Consider the following 15,369-nt stretch of genomic DNA (forward strand, 5'->3'; position numbering starts at 1 on the left):
ATAAAAATATTTTTTTTGTTTAGAGCTTTGTAACTAACAAAGCTATCTAACATTCAAATCTCCCTTCTCTAATTATCATAAAAAGATTTATAAGTTTTTTATTTTTTTCATAATTTCTAAAACTGATTTTTCAAGCCTTTTATCCCTAAAAAAAGGAAAAGAAAAAACACTAGATAATTCCATTAGATTGTAACAAGGACACAAGCCAATGTGATATATTTTTCTTATTCTACTGAATTTAAATTCAATTATTCGATCAATAAAGTGATGTTCAATCATGGCTTTCTTATTTTTCTAATCTTAATAAAATAAGTAGCAACTTCGTACAAAGCTCTCAATCTAGAAGGTTAAGTATCATTAGTTGAATTGGACATTTTAACAGAAAATTAACAGGACCCATAGGCACATATTCAATTCACCCGAGAACACTTTCTCAAGTTATTCATCACAGTAGGCAATAAGGTTGATGCCAACTTTAACAAGAAGAAAAGATCTCACCAAGTAGCTAGCATTCAAGCGAGCAACAACACTGGTCAATACAAGCTCTCTTCATTAGGAACAACATGCTAAAACTTCATCAAAATCGGAACTAAAATGAGCTTCCAATTTTGGCTTGAAACTAGTTGGTTTTGTAGAAAAAAATTTCTGAAATCTTCTTCTCTCTCATACACAGCAACTTTAGTATTGCAAAATTTTCAATGTAGATAGTGCAACTGTAAGGAGAATATAAGTGTTGATATTATTAGAAAATATGAAAACATAAGAGGAAGTAATTATTAAAATGAAGTCCAAAAAATAAAAAACAAAAAATAATTACTTTCTGAATTTTCTGAGAAATGTTTGATGTGCTAATAGAAATTTAACCATCATGGAAGAACTACGATAAAATAGAGCTAGAAGTTGAAGATACACAAAATCTATGCAGTAAAATATGAACTAATGGTTGGAAACAAAACTCTTTGGATATCATTTACCAAAGAATATGGTAAATATCTAAATACAGAAAGAAAGAAAAAAAATGGCAGAGAGGAGAACAAATCATGAGCAGTTAGCAGACTTCAAAGTAAAACAGCAAACAGAAGGAAATAGAGGGAACATACCAGTTTAAATGATTTTGACCTTTACATAGGATGTATCAAATGTTTATCTCAATCATTGGAACATGTAGCAATCTTAAACCCTTTTGGGCTAAACTACATGACCTCTGATTGGGACAATCAAAGATCATTGGTATTTGTAATTTAGTGATGCAATGAGCCACTTACACCATAAGCAGATATTGTGGCTTCTTCCTAATGTATAAATCATGAATGAATGATAGGTTCTCCAGTTACTGTTTGGGTCTATGATTAAATAGGAGGTTGTGCTCTTCAATCAATGGAAATGGTGGAATTATTTGAAACTCATATGCAACTGACGCTAGAGACAGCATGATCAATGTCGACCATTATTCACAGTGCATGAAATGAAATCTCATGCTGAGTTGAGTGAGCTCTAAACTTAGTTCCTTGAAATTTTGGTATTTGATATTTCAAATTTTTATTTTTATAGTGAGCTTGAATGTTTGGCTTAACTTATTTTATTGTTAATGAGCTAATTTTTTTGTCTCATATAAATTTTCAGATGAGTTGGCCATAATTTGTGAGAAAACTTGGTGCCCAATTATATAGATGTCATCATATGGTAATTGTTGTTGACTCTACCAATTTGAAAATGGTGTATTTGCTTATAGTGTCATGTGTGTGTGTAAAAGACTAGGGTTGTGCTAAATTGATGTCTAGCATAAAATTTAGTCACTTATCATGAATGGATCCTGCCTTTAAGCATCCAAACCCTCTTAGGGTCTCAATTACTTCAGTTGCCATCACCATCTTCAAATAAAGTATTTTCTACGTTAGCACTACTGTGAGTAATGCATAAAATTCTACGGTAGCACCAATATTATTAAATTTCCTCTCCACTCCTAGCTCTAGAAGTACATAATGGAAAGAAAAGGCAGGCATATCCTACATCCAATTGCCCTGCACAGCCGTCTTAATCAAATGAACCAGATTATATAAGTTCACTAATATGTAGAGAAAATTGCATGACTTGTAAACAACTTGAGGTGAAAAAACCCTATTATGTCAAATGTGATATGGAATGGTTATATATTTCTTATGTTTAAAAGAATCAAGTATGCTTTTATTTATTTTTTTAGCATCCCAGCCAAAAGAAAGTAGGGGAAAATAAAAATAAACTAGAATCAATAGCTTTTAATCCTTGTTTAAACCATTTAAATATCCCACTAATCAATGCTAATTTGAAAATGTAAATTTATATTGGCATTTCTCAATGCACCTACATTTGTGTTTTAGCATTCTGCTAAAGGAATGTTGTTTAGTCTAATATTATTACAAGTCCCTATTTAAGAGAGCTATCCAAATTTATACATTTAGTCAGGTTAAGAGTGCCTCTTTCCATGCTTCTCATTTATATTTTTGCATCATTAGCCACTGACATCTTATAGAAATTGCAGGAGGAAAAGATTGATGGCTCCCTTGAGTTTCTTATCTTGCTAGTGACACTAGCAAGATAACAAATTGTGGGATGGTCACAACTCACGAGTGAGGTTCGCCATGCTTTCTGATTTTGTAATTTTTTTAAAAAAGTTTTCCCTTCTTGTTGAGATCCTTGTGTATTGCAAAAAGCCAAAACTGGATACTGTGTCTTAATTCAAAAACTGTTCATTGCACTCTACCTCTTTACTAACGTAATGGAGATTAATCTAGCATTTTTATTATTTACTGAAAGAAAATAGGTTATTTCTTGTTTCATCAATTTTTGAATGGGTGTCAAGTGTTTTCTTGACTTCTGAATTAATGAAACGTGTGGGTAATCCTAACCTTTCAACTCTCTGATTCTTTCCCATTTTCTTAGAGGTTGTTGCTATGGTTAAACCAATCCAGGACCTAGAACAAGTAGCAGAGAGGTTGATGCAACAAGCATATCAAAGAGGTAGAGCAAAATCAAGTGGTTCCTCTCATAGAGGATGTGTAAGCACCCTTCCTTAGCTTGGTGCTAAAGTTTTCTACGAGAGTGGAAGATTTTTTATTTTTTTTTGATGAGAACAAGAGTGGAAGATGAAGTGCAATAAAATCAAGTGGTTAATAATGGTAGGAAATCTTAGTGTTGTTTAGATGAAGTTTAGATCTATAGACAAACTCATTAGGTAGCTAATGTGTATTACATACTATCAACTTCTAGCATAGTGCTTTTAAGAGCTCTTTGAACCATGGATGTGTCTAACTATATTTGGTAGCAGTACTTTGTCAAGGTGTTTTAAATTTCATGTATTGGCTTTTCTTCTTTTATGGGATTTATGGGTTTACAACATAGATTATTATGGGTTTTTTGGGACTTTTTTTTACTACATATATTGCTAACTTAAAGGGATTTAAATGCTATTTTGGCGTGGTTTTTTTCCCACTAAACTCTTAATAGACTATGAGATAAAAACTGAAAGTTAACACTGAATCAAGGTGTTAATGTCAAAATTTTAAAGTTAAGGACATATGTTTAAATACCAATATATTGGCAAGCACGTGCCTTGCACATGCAACTCAAACTAGTTGAAAAGAAAATAGCCCAAGTAAAAAAGAAGAGATGAAAAGTGAAAAGTACTTAAACTTGTTTTCTGCACTAATTTCAGCTATTCTCCCAGTTGAAAATACTATAAATAGCCCTTTAAGACATGGGACAACGATTCCCTTGGCCTAAATTGAGGGCAACTAGAAATCTGTAAAATTTGTAATTTGGTGAGGTATATGATGAGAGCAGATGAAGCAGATTATTGAAATCATAATTATTGTACACAGTGCTTGAAGAGAAGCTAATGTCTTAAGGCCTAATACTAATAGTGATGTCTCTGAATGACCTAATTTATGGAAAAAAAAATTCAAAAAAATATGAACCACCAACAAATGTGAAAGATACAGCACACCAAAACAAACATATATGACTATGTATTAATATCTGAAATTTTGGAAAATCAATTGAAAGAAAAAGCTAGCAAGTTTATGCCTGCAGATCAAAAATGAAAAGGGAAAATTTCAAAATAACAATTTACTATTTGATTTTCCAAAATGCTAAACTCTTCTTAACATTAAGAAAGATTTAAAAATTTAAAATTATGAATTTTATTGGCCATGTTCCGAATGTTCAATAGTTAAAAATTCATCAATTCATAGAGTTAAAACAGAAAAACTTTATTGCTTATTACATAAGATCTAAATTGCCGGAGCATGACTAGCATTAGATTTAATCATGCTAGAATCATTATTATTGTTATTTTGATAAATATTTTTTAAATATGATTGTAAACATTGAGAAGGTCCGAGGTATAATAACACCATACAGACAGAATGACTTTCATATCAAGAGAGTCAAACCACAATTCAGTGATTTGGCTGTACTCAATATAACTCTATACATTGTTTTGGTGATGTATGAACACAGGTGGAGTTGACACACATGCCTTTACATAGACTAAAACTTTTGTTTATGTAAATATGTACATTGGCTATAGAACACAGTGATTCTGCAAATACATAAATTGAATAGGGTCTTGTAAAGCACAAATTACGAAGTAAATTATAAATACATATCCCAAGTGGTAAAGAGAAAACAAACCTGAAGTTCCTTGGCATCATTTGTCATCAAGTTCACTATTCTACGAGATGAAATCTTCTTGTGAGCTTCGAAAAGGTGGAAACCATATACTAAAATATTAGAAGTAGAACCATCAACAACTTCAGTGTTGTCAGAAACTTTATAGGAATGTGAGTTCAAATTTGCTTGCACTAGTTGAACTAGGGATCACTTAAATCACTACACCCTGCATATGATATGAAAACTAAAGTCAACAAGACCCTCACCCACACAATTCAAGCATAAACATGGAAATTATGACCCAGCCCAAATCAACTATTGCCAAATGTTTAAGCAAAAGAACTGATTCTTGTTCTGTTGCAGTTTCAGCTCAAGAAATTAAGAAGGCCAGCTTATAAGTGAAGGTTACAAGAGATGTTGAGACAAATAATGTGTATGTTTTTATCAATGGACATCAAAGCAAACTCTAAGAGCAACCATTTCAATATTGAAATTTCCAAATTGCCATAAAATTTTAATTTTGAAAAATGCAAATGGAATCACAACTTTCATAATTGTTTTGGATAGTTCACAAATTTCCTGTAATTAATTCAAGAAGCACTAATCTATCAATGGGTGTGGTATTTGGAGGAGTATAAGAATGGGTTGGGAGATGTTTGGTCAGCATAGTTGGTTTGAGGTTGGTGTAGGGAACCTTATTCTTTTTGGCATGAATGTTGGCATGGAAGCCAACCACTCAAAGATTCTTTTCTGCTTTTATAATGAAATGGTCTCAAATGTAAGACAATGAGCAAAAGATTTCACAAAGGCTTTCTTCAGTTGACTGAAAAGCTACTGCTAGCATAAATCATGCAGAAATAAAATTTGCTTATGGATTCTGAATAAAATTTGTTTTTTTTTAACTTATTATTATTTTTTGAGTTTGTTGTTATCTTTAGTTATTTGCTTATGAATTCTGAATAAAATTTACAGAGAAACCTCGTAGGTGATATGATGAGTGAAGCTACAATGCCCGGGCCTAAATCTAAAAGCAAAAGGTCAGGAAAATCACAGAAAAGTCAGCATGTAATTTCAACCACTTCAGTTGGTGCTAATGGTGTGCCATCTTCACCCACCACACACAAAAAACCGTAGAGATTATTGTTAAAATTTTGAGCATCAATATCTGATCAAGAGTACTGGCCCTAGTTATGAAAAAACAATCAGTTTGACGATTCCGTTTGAAGCTAAGTTTGACAATCAGTTTGAATCTAAGTTTCATAAGTACACAAAGACTAGGAAAGCTAAGGTATATTTGCAATATTCTTTTGTTGCCATGAAAATTTTACATTTATTACTTTATCACTTCAGATTTAAGATTATTGTGGTAAAGTTGTTAAAAGTTATGTTATAGAAAGAACACTTTGAGTTGTTAACCGAAGCCCATTTGTGATCATTTATAATTCATTAACCTCAGTTTCTGCTATAAAATAATAAGTAAATTGTAAATCAAATTATCTATATGATTGACAGAACTTGCTGTTATTAATAGCGACACAAAGGCATTTGTAATTTTTCTGACTAATGGCAAATATATGTCTAGCAATTACTTTGTCATATCCATGTCAGAAACTAAAAGAGTCACGGCAAAGGGCATTCCCACACTGTTCAGGCTAAGCTATAATAACACTAAAAGCACAGAATGACTTTAATGTCAAACAGTGTGAAACCACAATCCAGTGATATGACTGCACTCATGACTCAACACAACTCTATACATTGTAGATATGCACATTGGCTATATGCACTATGACAACAAATATATATAAACTGAATTTGGTCTTGTAAATGACCAATTGTGAAGTAAATTATGTACACATAATTCAAATGGTAAGAGAAAGCAAACCTGAAGTGCCTTGGCAACAGTTGTCATCAACTTAATTATTTTCCCAAACGCAAACTTCTCGCCAGCTTCCTGAGTTAGTCCCCGAAATCTTTGCAATATGGCTTCTGTCTAAAGGTAAAACCCATATATAGATATATTAGAACCATCAACACCTTTAGTGTTGTCTGAAATTTTAAGTTAAATTTTTCTTGCACTAGTAAAACTGAGCCCCCAACCCAAACTTGAAATGAAAAATCAAGAGCATCACCCACCCAATTTCTCATTCTTATGCAACTAGACTCCATTCTCCCACAATAAACTCACCCTCATAAACAGCACAATTATGACCCAGCCCAAATCAACAAAATCTACCGTTATGTTATAGACAGTCCTAATCAAAAGAACTAATCCATGAACTCTTACAGTATCAAAATGTGAAGGTTACAAGAAATGCTGAGCCAAAGAATGAGTATTTGGACATAAAGGAGGTTTTAATGGCGATGAATCCAACATTCCAAATTTCCCAATGTCCAGAAATTTTCAATTTTGAAAAATTTGTAGAAAGCAAATAGTATAGGCCAACAAACAGAAATTTGATAGCAGTAAGACAATAGGTAACAATCAGAAAATATTTAAATAGACTATGCCTTTAGCAACAATTTAATTCTTTTGGTAATTTACAGAAACAAAAATTTGAATAGCATCAAGCCAATTGGCAGCCATCACGATCAGAAAATATATTTACTTATTTTATGTTTTTAGCAACTTTTTAATTCTTTGCGATAATTTGCAGATACAGAAATTTGAATAGAACCAAGCCAATTTGCAGCAATCACAAAAAACTAAATTATATAACGCTTTTAGTGACTTCTCGCAAACGATTGCAGATAATTTCAAAGATTGAAGAAGAAGAAGAAGAGTAGAAAATTTGCAAGTGTTGCGATGGTGGTTGGTGAGATTAATTTCAAAAGCCATTAATCCAAATTGTAGCATTTTATATATTTTCATCAATGGAATGGGGTTCAATTAAGCATTCATTCCAGGAATACTCTCTCACCCATTACGAATATAAGAGAATAGAAGAGGATATAGACTTACTTAGAATTGATTTCAACATATGGAACGTGGCTAATCTTGATCCTCTCATTGTGTTCAAATTTGGGGCAACGAGAAATCACCAGCTTTTTCAATTGGGTGAGGCGTTGCATGGCTTCCTTGGTGGGCAGATGCACCAGTTCCCAGCAATGCACAAGATACAGCTGTTGAAGAGAAGAAATATTGCCCAACCACTCTGGCAAATCTACCAAATTTACATTTGCGCCTATCCACAAAATTTTAAGGGCAGTGAAATATTGAATTTGGTCAAGGAGAGTATCCGGCCCACAAAACATGAGACTTTGGAGGGAGAGTTGAATGGAATAAGTAGAAGAAGGCAGACAATCCCAATTCTCCAAATATTCACTGCCAGTGGGTAGGTCTTCAATACCACGCCTTATTATGGATGACGGGACACCTGGCAAATACCTCAGGTCAGTCCAGCCCACTACCAACTTCTGAAGGGAAGTGCAGGTGTGGAGTGAGTCTGGCAAATTTCTCAGCGATTGACAGTCATATAAGGTGAGCTCCTCTAGGCAAGGAAACACCAACACCTCACCTGCACTTGTCAACTCTTTTGCATCCTTCCATGTACTCCAATTTAAGTATTCTCAATGCCGGAAATAATCTTGTATTTTTGCAACTCTCATCACGGTAAAACTCGCTTCCTATACATCCTACCTCCCACATTCCAGCTATTTCAAGAACCCTAAGACAGGGTAAATGCCCCAGAGTAGGAACTTCTTCACAATTCTTGAAGTATCCCAATTTGATCTCAATCAAATTGTGATGTAGCGACAAACCAACCCATGATGGGAGTTTCTTTCCTCCGTACAAATCAATTGTTAAGCTTTTCAAATTTTGGTGAGGCTGGAGGCCTTCCAACACCTTTTCATCTTTATCTTTATCTCTATAATCTTCTTCCCAACTCCAGTATAATCCCAACTTGAATATTTCCTTTTCTTTTAATTTTGCACTTTTGGCTTCTTCCTCATCTTCCACAAAACCTAGATTGCGGATGTCTATTTCTCCTCTCAGATTCTTCAAAGCTCCCAATTCTTCGATGCTATGACCTTCATCTTGACCCACAACAAAAATTGGCAATGTTTGAAGGCGAGTCAACAACCCCATATTCTTAGGCATACGGAGAGGTTCCTTATCAATATAAATATGTCTCAAGTTAATCAAATTGCTTAACTCTTCTGGAAGCTCTCTGAATCCAAAATAACATTTTTCGATTGTTAAAGTTTGCAATTTGTAGTGTTTGGTGACGGATTTTGGTAATGTCTTAATTTTGGCACGTGAGATGTGAAGAAGCCTCAAATGTATCAAATGCTCAATTGAATCTGGCAACTCTATTATACTGCCCCCATATAACTTTAACACACGTAAGCTTTTAAAATTTGATAATGTGCTGCCAAAGTCAGCATAATCTGAAACTAAGCTGCGCAATTTTGTGAAATCATCTCCAATAAATGGAATTCTTTGTGTTGTTTGGCCAACGAAGCGGAAAAATAAACATTGTGCGTTGCCAACACAATCCATTGAAGCTCCCTCCAAAATTAGAGTTTCAGATTTTATAATTGAGAGTGCAAAATCATGCACCAAATCATGCATCTTGCAGCTGATAATGTTACCATACTCATCCTTTCTAGCATCTTGGAAAAAGGAAGTTGCCAACAAGAAATTGAAATACGAGTTACCAATATCCTCCATCATCGTACGACTTCCATTAGATGATTCAAGGAACCCTTCAGCCATCCAATGTTGAATAACTTCGTCCTTTCTGATGTTATAATCTTGAAAATTTGCACAATATGCCAAACATTGTTTTAAAGATGGTGTTGGAAGATTATCAAAACTTAACCTCAATATCTGGAAGAATCTATTAGTATCATCATCTAATAAATCCCAAATTTTATTATTTTGAATTGATAACCATTCACTTTTATCATATTTAAAGCACATTATTCCTCCCAAAACTTTTGCAGCCAATGGAAACCCTTCACTTCTTTTAGCAATCTCTCTTCCAATAGACTCCAAATCTCTAGTTCGAGTAATTTTTTTATTTGCAAATGCTCTTTTTTCAAATATGGACCAACATTCATCTTTTGATAATTGTTCCAGATAATGTTGGCATTGTGGTGTCCCTATGAGATTTGCGACTTTATCACTACGGGTTGTTACAACAATATTATTTCCCGTCATTGAATTAAAACTAAGCAAGTAACTCCTTAATTTACTCCATTCTTCATGATCATCAATCCACACATCATCAAGTACAAGAAGATATTTATTCCCACACAATTTTTTTTGAAGTCTACTAAGAATTTTATCTTCACTTTGGAATTGGCAATATTCCAAGAATGAAAAATAATTTTTATCAAAAGATTGAAGAATCTCACATAAAATCCTCTTAAAATTAAAATTCTTAGTGACACATGCCCATGCTAGTAGATCAAAATGTTTCCTTATTAATTCATTGTTATAAACTTCTTTTGCTAAAGTTGTCTTTCCAAGACCTGCCATACCCACTATAGGAAGAACGGAGATACATTGATTGCTTGCATTAGTCAACATGTTCACTATTTTTGAGACATCATATCCTCTCCCTACAATTTCTAAATCATTGAGGTAGGAGTCTACCTCTCTATCCAGGCTAATCTTGGGGATTGTATCCATAGACCCCACTCTAAGACCATTCTTAATTGTATCCAATAATCGATCGATGATGGTCTTCATTTTGTTTTCTATATTGAGGGGGGTTGTGATAAGATTAAAGAGTGAAACGCCAATACTTTCCATTATTTGGTTTTGAGATTGTACCTCTTGCTTAAGAATCTCAAACTCATCTAGCACATCGTCAGCATCATAAACTACATCTCTAAACTCCGCTAACCTAATCCTCATAGGTTCATCAGTTATTTGCCATTTCTCAGTGTCTTGTAACACAACTTGAATCTTGGATAATGAGACAAGAAGCTCTATTAGCTGCTCCTTGTCACCCAATCCAAAACCAATATGATCAATAACAAGTGATCTCACCTTGGCTAATAGTCCTTCCACTGCAACACTAAGGTCGATTTCAGTGCTATATTCTTCATTACTCTGCACAAAAGAAAATAGTATAAAAATTGTTTGCCAAAGTGTAAGGGTATGGTTTTGTAAGAAATAAACAATTATGTTTTGAGTTAAAGCTATAGATAATCAACTGTGTGACAATTTTTTGATATTGGATTTGAAGAATTTTTACTCTGCTTAGCATTGCCTGAAGTGGATGTTGTCTTAAGCTTTTTGTTAGGCCCCTTAATCTCTAGATAAGCTTTTGCATGAACATTATTCAGTCATTTTGTACAAATATCGATATCAAGGCCTTTAACTTTTGTCAAGTATAATTTAATTCTTGAAGCTCCCCTAGGAAATTTATGTTCACAAAACTTACATATGAAATAACCATCTTCTTCCTTTGCGTACTCCTGAAATTGATCTTTCTTTCTACTTGTATTTCTTTCTCCTTGAATATAAATAAATAAAGAACATAATATCATGAATGAATATATGCTCTTGTCTTATACCATTTACTAACTTTTATTATATTAATATTTTAAAATCTCATCATTGGATTACAGATTCTCTTTATTCTTAATATACATGCCAAATTCAAGTTATTTAAAAAGTCAATAACCCTTTTCCTTTTTTTTTCTTTTTTTATTTAATAATTCGATAGTTACAATAGGTAAGGGAAGATTTGAATTCAAAATGTCATGAACATACCAAGAAGTGCCAATTAGCTGAGTTATAAAGCTCTTGACATCAATAATATCCCACTTTCATTAGAGTTGAACTTAATGATAGTAGTTTGGAAACTTGAATTTTTTTTTTTATTTAACAGTAAATACATTAAATAATGTTTCTTTAAAAAAATAGATATTCTAAAGAGGACAACCAATTTGGGATGAATGAGTCTAATGACGAGAATACATGGACTTCAGTGGCTGACAATAAGTTCTTTAAAAAATCTACAAAGTTGGGGAAAAAAACGCTAAGCTGTTTCTTAAAAAAAAAAAAAAAAAAGAGAGAGAGAGAGTTGAAAATGAAAGAATGAAAAAGGTGACAATTGTGGGTAAATAGATAAAGCCAATGTTTTTTTTTTTTTTGGGGGGGGCTGAAAAGTATAATTAAGGTCAACAAATGTCTCACTTAATGTGAAGGTCTGAGAACCTCAGAGGATGAACTTGACTAGTCTATAACGTAGTGTAGAGTACAATTTTGTTAGAAATGAACAATTAGTACTGAATACAAATCTTTTATCTTATTTAAGTTATATTATACATAACATACTCATTTAAGTAATGTGGGACGACTACCTTCTTTTCCTCCTCTCTCCCCTTAAATTTCAGAAACAAACACACACATTCCCTCTTCCCTATGTGTGTTTGTTTCCACATAAAATAAAATAAAAATAAAAATAAAAATGCAACAACAACAACACCAAGCCAAAACTCTTGTAACTCATTGGCATAATACTCCTGTTTATTATGAAAAATTGGATTCAAATCCTCTTTCTCCACTCTTATAAATATCAAGTTATAGAAATAAATAAATAAAGTAATAATGCTAAGAATTTTGTAGTTTAATGACAATACACTTCTCCAATGGAAGAGAGTATGAGTTCAAACTCCTCTTCCCCACTTGTTGCAAGAAAAAAAATTCATTAAATAATAAGAAAATTTATTATAATGTTTTATTTGATCCAAACAATTAAAATCAATAATTGAAAATATTATCACAAGTTCATAGCCAAGATTAAGATGAAATATAATCTAAAAATAAAAATTTACATCTTTACTCACCTTTTCAAACACTCTGCTTAATGTGACATCCTTTGATATTGAAGTTGAGTTGATTTCCCTCCCTTTATCTCTGTTTGAAGTTGATGCACCCTTAAGTTTTTTGTTAGGTTCTCCAACTATTAGAGCAGCCTCCTCTTGGACCTCTTTAGACACTTTCGTACAAATATCAATATCGTGACCTTTAACTCCAGCCAAGTGACATTTAATTCTTGAAGCACCCCCAGCAAAATCACATTCACAAAACTTACATTTAAAACGACCTTTTAGATCTTCAGCATACTCCCAAAATCGATCTCTTTTTCGAACCATATTTCTTTTCCCTTACAATAAATGCATAAAGAATTTAATATTAGAATAATAAAAAATTGATAGTAAAAATGAATATGTAGAATAATAAAATTAATTTAAATAAAATAGATCTATAGAATAAAAAAATAAGCTCTGTTCTAATATGTTTAAAAATATTATATAATTATTTTATGATGTCTATCAAAATCACCCTCAAGTTTTTTGCTCCGCCCTCTAATGGCTAGATATATATCACCATCAATAAAATATTTAGCCAAGAACAATATGTCCATCAAATGAATATGTCCATCAAACTTTTCCTCTTATTTTGTTTACTGTGTTAAATTGTTAATAAACTATAATATTTAGCCAAGAAAATATAAAATCTATAGCATCAAAGACATGTCAGAGTGCACTTAGTCACTTGCTCTATTAGTTCACAAACAGGTAGATGCAGCAAATAGACGCAGAGAGAAAGAGAAGAGGTAAAGTCTGAGAACAATGGCAATATATTATAACGTGTTTTATATCACTCGCCGAAAGAAGATGGTTTTTTGGCTTCGATGTGTCGGGTATATACATGGGATGAGATTGTGATATATGTACATATATATAAGAACTTAGTGAAATGCCATAGAAGTTGAGCTTAACATGTTATATTACATGCCTTTCTTTTTTGGATTCTAAGTAATTAATTTGGTTCCTATGTTGGAAATTTTAGAAGAGTTCCAACTAATTACTATGTCAATCTACAAAGACTGTTATCATAAGCCTCTACCAGTGTGTGATCGATCATCTGCCGCTGCCACCCAAAAAGGTATTTTAGCACAAACATAGCAGATGTTTACTTCTATGGATCAAAAGTCTCAAACCATTGGAAGCATTAATCGGAGGCCCTATATGTTTCAAAAAGCTTCATGAGAATCTTTGGTTTTTCTCCAACCAACTCATCAATCATCACATGGAATGAGTTTATATTTATGCAAATGTTTTATTTGTTTATTTATATCATAATTAATAGATTATTATTTCTTTTATGTGTCAAACTTCATTTGGAAAAGAATAAGAAATTTTTTTTTTTTTTTTAATTTTTTTTATCAATGATTGTTAAAGGTTTGAAACATGCAGGATAACAAATGTCGAAAAAAAACGACTAAAATTTTAGTTTTTTGTGTATAAATAAAAAAATATATAAAAGGGAAATATTGTATTTTATTTTTTAAGTTGACTACAAAGTTTCAAGTATATATATTCACAATAGTTTTTAAAATATTGCAATTTGATATTTTATGAGTATATTAACCAAAATGTTAAAATTCACATATGTTGTATTTGAGATTTGTCAAGCTACTGAAAATCATTTCATGAGAATCATTAGTGGAATTTGAAAAAACAAAAAACAAAATGAATTATTCATGTATAAAAAACCTCTAACAGGTAAATAATTATAATAAATAATTTTTTATTTGCTTACATATATCCCTTATTATTCTTATTAATGGTTTTTTTATTATTTAGATTGGTTTCAAATACTCATATACATTTTATCCTCCCTAAAATAAAATCATGGCTTCACCATTAATCATGTTCTCAATTGAACAAGGTTTATATACTAAACAACTTTAGATTCGATGAGATTTTCTAATTTCAACTACACAAAAAGGCATGACTTAGATGAGGCTCTAAAAAAATGAACCACATAACAATTCCATTTATATAGGTGTGCCACAGAGGGCGAAATATGTAATTTAGCCAAGTAAATAAAGATTTGGAGTTCAAACTTTTAGTTTTAATTTTAATGACTTGAATATAGTAGACTTGAAATTTTTTTCCCCCTGTTTGATATATAGATTTGGAATTATTGACGGTTAATTAAACTATTTATTCAAGCAAGAAAAAAAAAATGGACAGGAGGAAAGACATGTGAGAGTGCACTTACTGTAATAGCTTGAAAATAAGTAGAGTAGATGCAATGAACGGAGTTCAGGAAGAGCAAGAGAAAGAGAAAGAGAAAGAGAGAAGGTAATAATAGTCTGAAAAGAACAAGAGGAAGAGGAGAATAGAAGTAATAGAGCAATGTATAACTTTGCTAACATTTGCCTCCCATTTCTTCAGTTATTGGAGGTCTTGGCCCACCACTTGAAGAAAGTTTGTATAGTCCAACAAAGATAGTACACGTATTGTGAAGAAAGTTCCAGCGAAACTTTTATAAATCTTGCTTGTGTTTATCCTTGTATTTGTGGATGAAACTTCTGGCATAGAACTATCCTGAAGCCGACGAAAATGCTTAAAAGAAATATCTGCTTTCAGATTTCCACATCCTTGACCCACCACTTGCTCCCTCTCTCATCCCACTCTCTCTCGACCTCACAATTTCTATCTCATCGGGTACGTTGCTATGCTTTAATCTGAATTTCTTTTCTAAATAACAACAAATATGAAAAAATCAGGCTAAAAATCGAGTTTTAAAGACTCGATCGCCATAAATTGAATAAAAACGTCACTATAGGGTTTTAAAACGTCACTGTAAGACTTAAAAACGCCACTATAGGTGAAATTTATTTTGCATAAAACTCGAGTTTTAAAGACTCGAGATCTATGTGGCATTTTCATGCTCGC

General features: G+C 32.3%; 1 protein-coding gene across 5 annotated transcripts; it reads right to left on the minus strand.

Moving 5' to 3' along the window:
• Positions 1-673: 673 nt before the first annotated feature.
• On the minus strand, positions 674-15,137 carry LOC115962782 (putative disease resistance protein RGA3). 5 transcript variants are annotated; one of them, XM_031081653.1, is made up of 7 exons: positions 15,085-15,137; positions 14,690-14,877; positions 12,463-12,782; positions 7,613-10,717; positions 6,536-6,639; positions 4,672-4,876; positions 674-713 (listed from the first exon to the last, which is right to left on the minus strand). In XM_031081653.1, the coding sequence occupies exons 2-4, from the start codon at positions 14,844-14,846 to the stop codon at positions 8,165-8,167; spliced, it is 3,030 nt and encodes a 1,009-aa protein (XP_030937513.1). In that variant the 5' UTR covers positions 14,847-14,877; positions 15,085-15,137; the 3' UTR covers positions 674-713; positions 4,672-4,876; positions 6,536-6,639; positions 7,613-8,164. The 5 variants fall into 5 exon arrangements, with proteins under 5 accessions (XP_030937513.1, XP_030937510.1, XP_030937511.1 ...); XM_031081650.1 differs by having other exon boundaries at positions 6,536-6,643; XM_031081651.1 differs by lacking the exon at positions 15,085-15,137 and having other exon boundaries at positions 6,536-6,643; positions 14,690-14,912.
• Between the last annotated feature and the right edge of the window lie 232 nt (positions 15,138-15,369).

Source organism: Quercus lobata, chromosome 10, assembly GCF_001633185.2.
Source record: "Quercus lobata isolate SW786 chromosome 10, ValleyOak3.0 Primary Assembly, whole genome shotgun sequence".
Taxonomy (NCBI): Eukaryota; Viridiplantae; Streptophyta; class Magnoliopsida; order Fagales; family Fagaceae; genus Quercus; species Quercus lobata.

Coding starts and splice junctions, on each gene's coding strand:
- LOC115962782 (XM_031081653.1), bottom strand. CDS start 14,846: ATGTTAGCAAAGTTATACATTGCTCTATTACTTCTATTCTCCTCTTCC. Junction 12,783..14,689: donor CTTATTTTCAAGCTATTACA/GTAAGTGCACTC, acceptor ATTTATTGTAAG/GGAAAAGAAATATGGTTCGA. Junction 10,718..12,462: donor TAAGCAGAGTGTTTGAAAAG/GTGAGTAAAGAT, acceptor TCTTTTGTGCAG/AGTAATGAAGAATATAGCAC.